This window comes from Lagenorhynchus albirostris, chromosome 9 (assembly GCF_949774975.1).
Source record: "Lagenorhynchus albirostris chromosome 9, mLagAlb1.1, whole genome shotgun sequence".
Lineage (NCBI taxonomy): Eukaryota > Metazoa > Chordata > Mammalia > Artiodactyla > Delphinidae > Lagenorhynchus > Lagenorhynchus albirostris.
In genome coordinates this window covers 123,367-132,354 of record NC_083103.1, presented here as the reverse complement: position 1 = coordinate 132,354, position 8,988 = coordinate 123,367, and the positions used below count along the sequence as shown (strand labels likewise).

The 8,988-nt window shown below is 55.9% G+C and overlaps 1 protein-coding gene across 1 annotated transcript; it reads left to right on the top strand.

The window, feature by feature from the left end:
- Positions 1 to 7,149: 7,149 nt before the first annotated feature.
- LOC132526570 (interferon-induced transmembrane protein 3-like) lies at positions 7,150 to 8,351 on the top strand. The gene is made up of 2 exons (XM_060160907.1): positions 7,150 to 7,474; positions 8,067 to 8,351. Exons 1-2 carry the CDS (start codon positions 7,217 to 7,219, stop codon positions 8,256 to 8,258), a joined length of 450 nt encoding a protein of 149 aa, XP_060016890.1. The 5' UTR covers positions 7,150 to 7,216; the 3' UTR covers positions 8,259 to 8,351.
- The last annotated feature ends 637 nt before the right edge of the window (positions 8,352 to 8,988 follow it).

Genomic DNA, 8,988 nt, shown 5'->3' with positions numbered 1-8,988 from the left:
TATCTGAAAATACAATGGATGAGAATTTTCTAAAACTGTTGGAAGACATTAACCCACAGGTGTAAGCAACCCAAGAAGTCTCTACCAGAATAAATAAAAATGAATCCACACCTCTACACATCACAGTAAATCTGTAGCAAACAAAAGGTGTAAACAAAATCATAAACAGCCTGATAAAAACCCAGATTTCCTAATAAGGAGTAACAGCTCATTGGTAGCTGACTTCATAGTAACTGCAGAAGCAGAAAACAGTGGATTTGTATCTTCAGCGCTGACCTAAAATTCTTTACCGAGTGAAAACACTCTTCAAGAATGAGGTGAAATAAAGATTTTTTTTGGAAAACAACAACTGATGGGCTTTGGCCACCAGTAAGCCCCCACTAAAGGGAGCTCTTCACGCTGAAGAGAACGACCTGCATGGACTGGGCATGCAGGAAGGGGTGAGAAGCTGCGAAACCTGCGTGTGGTCAGTGTCAGTAGGTAGTAGTTGCACCAAACAATGACAACATCTTGATTTGTCAGAAAATGAAAACTGAAAGAGCGTGGCAACGGCGGCATAGTCAGGAGGGAGGCAAGGGCCTTGTGCCGTTGGGCAGGTAAGAGCACCTAAGGGTCTCCGAGCGATGTCATAATTTATTAGTAACAAGTAAGATAATAGGAAAGGAGTGTTGAGTATCCACACTATCGGATAAAATCATGAAACCGTAAACACCAGCCAAAGTAGAGACATTACTGGCATTAGTAAGAGTCTGGCGAAGTTGCGGGATGCAGAGTTCATATCCAAACACTGGTTGTATTTCTTTAGCCAGCAAATGGCCATCAGGCATAACGAAAGGTGTCAAACTTCTTCGGTGGGTGGATCGCAGAAGTGGCCCCTAGTCTCCAGCCCACCCCGCTCACCCCAACGAGGGTCCTGGATGCAGGGCTGGGAGCCACTGTGGCCACTTTTGCAAACAGCCTTCAACACTTGTCTGGTTAATGAATGGAGGAAGTGACACGACCAGTTCCCAGACCGGACTCCAGAGCCCCTCACACACCTCTGCTCTCTGTGGGGACCCTGCCGTGGCCCTAAGAACAAGCCCAGCCTGACATCCCGGAAGGTGAGGGCTCCCATAGGAGAGCCGGCATTGTCCCCTCAACCCACAGCTGACAGCAGAAAATGAGGAGCCTGGCCAAGGCCACCCGAGGCGGTCCAGGTCAGCCGAAGCTCCTAGGCTCTTGGGCAAAAGCAAATGCTTATTGGTATATACCACTGAGGTTTGGGGGTTTGTCATTATGCAACCTTATTGTGGCAATAGTTAACTGCTACAATCTAATTGAAACCACAAAGAGACAGCATTACACAACCCCCAGAGCGGCTACCCTTGGGGTCAGGGGCACTCTCAACAGCAGCATTGTCCCTCGTAGCCACAAACGGCAAGCGACACTGCCCATGGACAGGAGAGCAGACAAGCTGTTATACAATGGACACAACACAGATCAGAATAAATGGACTACAGCTGCAACCTCGGCGCGGCTCAAGAATGTAATGTTGAGTGAAGGACTATGGGCACCAAAGAAGACAGCATCGTTTCATTTACATGAGTTCAAAACAGGCAGAAGTAAACCATGGTGTTCAGATTCAACCTCCACTCAATCATGTTCAGTTTAACCCACACTTGGGGGTTAAACCGCATATGAAAAGCAAGAATGTACACAGCATAATGACCCAGAGAGTAGTGACCTTCCTGGGGCAGGCATGGCGGTTACCGCAGGGTAGCAGCAGTGCGCTGCTTGTGACCCGGTAGTTTTGTAGGCATTTGCATTTTAGCAATTTGCTAGGCAGAACGTTCATGTTTCATGCATTTTGCTGTGTATTTGTGAAATTTCACAATAAGGAAAGGTTAAAAGTATATGCACCTAACAACACAGACCGAACACATCAGGCACCAGCAAATGGAAATGCTGGGAGCACTGCACTTTTTAGTAACTGTGTTTCTGAAGTCATCAGAATTCTGCCAGGAAAAGGCCTGGGAAACATGTGAAGGCAAAAGGCTAGGGTCTCCCGTGGGTGGGGGATGAGCTGGGGGCTTGCAGGCGGCCGCCTGGAAGGACGCATTGCTTAGGACAGGCTGCAACAGACAACCCCAAATCCCTAAGTCCTGATCTGACCACACCCCCAGGAGGGGCGCGGGGCCGCTGCTTCCCGCTGTCAGGCAGCGACCAGGGGAGGTGCCACCCCCAGGTTGGAGGCACAGGAAGGCCACTCGGGGACTCACACCCTGGCTACGCCTGGACTGGGCGGCACTAAGGAACCCCACATTCACACCTGGTCAGGAAGACCTGGGAGCGCTCCTTCCTGTGTGCGAAATACACTCTCCCCCAGGGGGACCATCCCAAAGTCTCCTCCAGCCCCACGAAGGTCAAAAGTGATGCGAAGGAGGCCTAGCCATGCCTCCTGGCAAGCAGCACGGCTAAAAGGCCAGATCACTGAGCCCCAAACCCGCAGTGTCAACTGAGCAGCAGAAAGGCGGTGGACACGGACGTGGGGTCCGAAGTCCTCCGGGTGGCTGTGCTGAGGACCCCGGCCCAGGGTGGATGCACTCCTGGACTAGACCGGCGGGGGCACACCACCTGCCGTTCTCCATGGCCTTTGGGTGCTGAGGTGGGCACTGGAGACCCCAAAGCTTTCCCATCCGCTTCTCGCCCACAGAGAGTCGGGGTCCCAGGGTTATTTTAAGTCTCGAGCCAGCACAGTCTCTTCGGGTCCAGGCCGATGATTTTTGGGGGGACAGTATCACTCTTTCATATGTGTAATCGACTTTTAAAACTTGGACTTAATTTCAGTCAGGTTCAGATGTCAAAGTCATGCCCGGAGCTCCTTTTCCCACAGTTCTCGTTTCTGTTGCTTTTCTCTGCATTTTCACCCCCTACCCCTCCCGCCCACCTTCCCCCCCTACGCGAGGCAGGTAACCGGGCGTGTCGGGCTGACGTGGACAAGCTGCGCCCTGACTGGAGTATAACTCGAGAGCTTTGTGATTTTATCTTTCACTGCTTCTGGTTGAGAAGCTATCGCTCTTCTAACCCCGCAAGTCCCTGCCCTGGACTTCCTCTATTTCCGTTCATTCCTGCCCACCCGCCAGCCCTTCTCTCTGAGCCCAGAGGCCAGAACACGCAGCCAACAGTGAACAGCATGCGATGGGCCTTTGGCAGCCAGCAGCGGGGGTTCTAGGGCTACAGGGTTCTAGGTTCTTGGTCCGCCTTCCAAATATCACAGGGAGCCAGCTGACCCTCCCTTTCCTCGCTGCTTGTATTAGTCGGGGTTCCCTGGAGAAACAGACCCCCGTATACTTAGATGAGACTTGTCATAAGGAGGGGGACCAGGGCAGCCGCGGGGCCGCCAGGCTGAGGCCAGGGCCCAGTCAGAAGGAGCTTCTCCCCTCTTCCGCCCTCTCCTACTCGGCCCTCGGAGGGGTTGGACAGACGGCCCACACTGTGGAGGGGGTCTGCTTTACTCGGCGCACCTTTCAAAGTGAAGGTCATCCAGGAAGACCCCCGAGACACGCCAGGATAACCTCTGACCCGGCGTCTGGGCCCTGCGCCCCGGCCGGGCTGACACAGGAAATTCACATCACGCTTCTCCACGTGGGTTGGATCTCTCCCGCCTCGGGAATACAGCTTTTCGTTGCGGCCTCCGGGCCCGGGCCCGAGGCGCGTTTACGGCGCTGCGCCGCGGCGGTCGGGGCGAGCTGCACGGTGCTCTGACGACGAGTGATCTGGGATCTTAACGGCGGCCAAGAAAGCTCTGTTCCTGCTTCTGCTGCCACCTGACGTGGGCTGGCGGCCGTCAGCGGCGGGTCCCCCTCACCCCCGGGGCCCAGGGTGAAGCTCCCATCGCGGGCTTCGTGACCGCCACAGGGATGTGCGGAGTCCGCGTGATGCCCGCGAGTGACCCCGCACCTGCGCCCGCGTCCCAGGTGCTGCGGGACTTGGTGGGGGAGGGGTGGCGGGGTGCGGCTCCGCGCTCCGCGCACTGTGAGGGGCCAGAGCCTCCCCCGAAACTCCCGGAAGACGGCGGCCCCGCCGGCTCTGCCTCCGGCTGCTCTCACATCTGTGCTGATTGTCTGCGGTCCCGGGGCAGCTGGTCTGTGAGCGCGGGCTCCCTGCCCGCTGTCGCTCCGCCGTGTACCAGCTGCGACGGGGCGCTGCAGCATCAGCACCACCCCGAGGGGCTGGCCCTCACGCCTCCAAGAGAGGGGACCTCCTCAAGGACAGCGTGTCAGAGTGCCTGTGGCCACGGCGGATGCTCTGTGCTCCTGATTTCCCTGTGAAGCAGAACTCTGTTGATTCTCTACTCCATTTTGGCCAGCAAGAGGCCCTGTAGAGACTTGCTTTTTCCTTAAAATGTTAATTCATGCAACTCCGGAGGCTAGGCTTAACAAAAGGAAGAGATATCTTTCTACATCCTAGACATGTTCAATATCTGGTTTTATACCGTGTTAATCTGAGCAGGTTCACAGATGGATCTCGTTTCCCTGTGTAGTTAGAAAGCTAGGTGACCCTAACTGTTACAGGTTGTTCTGGTCTCTCTGATTATTGGTCCTTGGAAATTCATTAGGAAAAGTTGTGTAAAACCCCTAAAACTTTGCAGAGGAATGGCACCTTCCAAGGGGATCGGCCAGCTGTACCATCCCCTCCTGCCTCCACCACCTCACCTGCGGCGCAGGGACCCAGCACAGACTCCGAGAGACCCTGCCCCGCCTGAGAAAGGACCTCAGACTTGGGGAGCTGATGGAGGGGCGTCTCCACAAGATGACATGTCCCTTCTGGGGCCTACTGTTGCAAGTAGAAGGGGTCAGACCCTCTTTTCTTTTGCCTACAGATGACCAGGGCATGCGCATAGTAGAGTGTGAGCTGCAAACCCAATTTAAACTATTCCAGTAGCCACGTTAAGAGAGAAAAAGAACAGGTGAGGTTTATTTTAAGGATCTGTTTTCTTTGAACCTAAATATAGAAAATATTATAACAACATATCATTAATGAAAGGTATTATTTTTTTAAATAAATAAATAAATTTATTTATTTATTTTTGGCTGCGTTGGGTCCTCATTGTGGCGCGTGGACTTTCTCTAGTTGCGGGGAGCGGGGGCTACTCTTCGTTGCGGCGGGCGGGCTTCTCACTGCGGTGGCTTCTCTTATTGTGGACTAGATGCACAGGCTTCAGTAGTGGCGTGCGGGCTCAGTAGTTGTGGCACGCAGGGGCTTAGTTGCTCCGCGGCATGTGGGATCTTCCCGGACCAGGGCTTGAACCCGTGTCCCCTGCATTGGCAGGCGGATTCTTTACCACTGTGCCACCAGGGAAGCCCCATGAACGATATTATTGATGAAATATTTTATATCTTAACAAAAAATTCTTTTTTTCTCACCAAGCTTTCAAGGACAGCTGATATGAGACTTATGCATACATCTTTTCTCCACTGGAACCCTCCACGTTCCCGGGCCTGGTGGCCACTGTGAAGCGCTGGAGCAGAGCCACCCTGGAGGCTGTTGTAGGAGTGGGAGCTGGCAGGGAGGACCCCCAGGTGGGGCAGCAGGAGGGCGGCCACCAAGTTCATTCCCCCAGCCTGACAAGGGGAGGGCACAGGGAAGCTCCTGGAGAAAAGGCAGCCACCCTGCCCTGGGTGGGGGGCTCTCAGACGGCAGAGCAGGAGGGGCTGGGGGGAGCCAGATGGACATCGGCATGGAGGGGGGCTGCGGGAGAGGCGGGTCAGGGGCCAGGCCTACTATGTGCGTTACTTCTTTGTGACGGGGAAACAGCACAGCGCTCATTGCCCCTGAGACACCGGAACGGCCTCACCGCAAGGTACACACCGTTCTCTGCTCCGATGTCACCATCTTGCTGTGGGGTGGACAGAGTCAGTAAGAGGAAAGCGTGTAATTCAGGAAGGCTCTGGGCGGTGGAGGCACTGACCCTTCCCGAGGCCCCTCCATGCTGCCCCTTAAGCTCCTTGGTCGGTATATCAAATGTGTGGGGGGGGGGGCGGGAAGGAGGAAGGAACGACAGGGCTGAGCAAATATGCAGGCCCTGGGCTCCTAGCTGCCACCAGATGCTCTGGACCCTGGGGTCTCCCACCACAGCTGCCTCCTCAGGTCACGCGGAGCCCAGTGTCCCCACACCCGGGAGCCCTTGGGAGATCATGGGAGGCTCCTTTGGGGCAGGCCACCCAGGCTGCTGGCTGCTGACCTGCAACCAGGAAGGACCCAGACCAGCCTGGAGCAGGGACTCAGGGCCAGGAAGGCCAGTGCATTTCCGAGGGGAGGGCGGTGCAGTGAGGGGTGGGCCGTGGGCTCTGGGGGCTGGGGTGTGGAGGCTGAGTGAGACTCTGGGAGGGGCCCTGCGTGAGGACAGCGGGGCTGCAGCAGGCTTAGGCCTGAGACCCCCGGGCTGGGGAAGCGTCCCGGGGCCCGACCACACCCCTAAGTAGGGAGGTGGGGTGGCTGAGACAGGGCCTGGCTCGGGTGTGAAGGGAAGCAGAACTCGTTACCCCAAATGTGCCTCTTTGCCATATTGATTACTTTAAGCTGCTTATTTTTAAGCAATAGGACAGCTGGGAGAAGTCAGCCTTTCGAAAGACACTTACACGTACAAGGGAAGCCTCCATGCAAGTGTGTCTCCTCTTGTGTGGGGATGAGGGGGACGGCCACATTTCTAGAGACTCTTGTGGATGGAGAAGCTCCGCAGGAAACCTTACCATTGTTTATGTGCTTTTCCTTGTCACCTCCCAGAGGGGCCTCTCTTCCCCACCCCGCAACACCTTCTGTCTTTAGCTGGAGGTGGCATTTAAGGTGGTGGCTTTAGCATTTCGGGGAGTCACTCAGTTTTCCTGGGTCTCTCCCATGTATACAGGAGGTATACATGTTATTAAACTTTTATTTGTTTTTCTTCTGTTAAACTGTCTTTTTATTACAGTGGGGTCTCAACCAAGAACCTGGGAAGGTAGAAGGAAAGTCTTCTGCCCCTTCCAGCCTCTGGGACGGGAAGCTCCCTCCAAGCCCTCAGCCTTCCCCCCACTCACGCTGGTGTAACCTGACACTCGGAGGTTCTCATCCCGCCTCCTAGGACCAGCCCATCCCCAATTCCCCAACTTCCAGGAAAAGGAAACTTAAGTGAAATCGAAACTACTGGGGAAAGGGAGGACCCCTGAGATTGTCCAGTCACCTGGATCACAGCTGCCTCATGTCCACCATGAACCACACATCCCAACCGTTCTTCAATGGTGCCCACAGCAGGATCCCCCCGAACTATGATATGCTCAAGGAGGAGCACGAGGTGGCCATGCTGGGGGCTCCCCAGAGCCAGGCCCCCGTGACGACCACGGTGATCAACATCCGCAGCGAGACCTCGGTGCCCGACCACATCGTCTGGTCCCTGTTCAACACGATCTTCATGAACTGGTGCTGCCTGGGCTTCGTGGCATTCGCCTACTCCGTGAAGGTGGGTGGGCGCCTGGGGGGTTCTCCAAGGAAGTGTGTGTGAGCCTGGAGAGGCCCCCCCCTGCCTGGCTGGCATGTGGGGTGTGGAGAGCCCTTGTGTGTATTGTTCTGTGTGTGTGTGGCTTGGGGGATCACTCCCAGTGAGAGTTCACAGCGAGGCTGCAGGGGCACACACGGGGATGGGGGGCTATGTCTCCACCATCCCAGGAAGTTCTCCTTCCCAGCCTCATTAGAGAAGTTACATCCTTCACACTTCGGATTCAGACCTCGAGTCTGGTCCAGAAAAGAAAAAGGTACTGAAAGGGCACTGACCACTGGTGGGGTGAGTGGCCAGCAAAGGGGACAGAGCAGAGGGAGGGTGAGCCCTGGGGCCTCCCGGAGAGGCTGAGAGTCCGTGAGGAAGCAGATCGAGGCCCAAGGAGGGGACGGGGGCCCACCGGGCACTGTCCTGCTTGGGCTCCGGGGAACGGGCAGGGGTGGGTCCCCATGTGGGTGAACGGGCCCTGGGGGACGAGCAGGGGAGGGCCTGAGTCACAGCACCTGGCTGTCACCTGGCCCAGCTCCAGGACCCCTCACCGTCTCTTCTCCCCCAGTCTAGGGACCGGAAGATGGTGGGCGATGTCACTGGGGCCCAGAGCTATGCCTCCACCGCCAAGTGCCTGAACATCTGCGCCCTGGTCCTAGGCATCCTTCTCATCACCGTCTTCATCGTTGTTTTCGCCACTGGCTCCGTGATGATTTTTCAAGCGGTTTCCCAGCTCATGCAGGATTATGGAGGCAACTAGTAGCTGCCGGCAGCCCGAGGCAGTCACCCCTTTTCACTGCAGTTTACACACGCATCTGTCCACAGCTGAATGAAATAAAGCATTTGTATGTGAGGGTGTTGTGTGTTTTTGTTTTGTTTTGTTTTGTTTTTGCGGTACTTGGGCCTCTCACTGTTGTGGCCTCTCCTATTGTGGAGCACAGGCTCCGGACACGCAGGCTCAGCGGCCATGGCTCACGGGCCCAGCTGCTCCGCGGCACGTGGGATCTTCCCGGACCGGGGCACGAACCCGTGTCCCCTGCATCGGCAGGCGGACTCTCAACCACTGCGCCACCAGGGAAGCCCGGGTGCTGTGTTTTGACCTGGGGAGGGGGCCCTGTTGAGAGTCCCAGCCTGCCCCTGAGACTGAGCCCCTCCCCCCCCCCCCCCCCCCCCCCCCCGTCCCATCTGCTCTGCTGCTCTGAGTGGGATCTGCCAAGTCCTAAGGCTTTGCCTGTTTTTGGCCTTGAGCTGGGGCAGCAGCAATTGGACAGGGGTTTGGGGTGGTGCCTTCCTCTGGGGAAGGGTCATGCCGGGTCCAGAACACCCTTGACCCTGTTGACAAAATACAAAACAAAACAAACGAAGCCCGCAAATAAGAAAAGAGTTTATTTGGAGTTTTAGGATTTGCAATCGGAGAAGTACAGATTCAAGTAGCAAGTCAAACGTGCTGCGAGGAAAGGACAAACGCTGGGGCTTCTAAACACAACAAA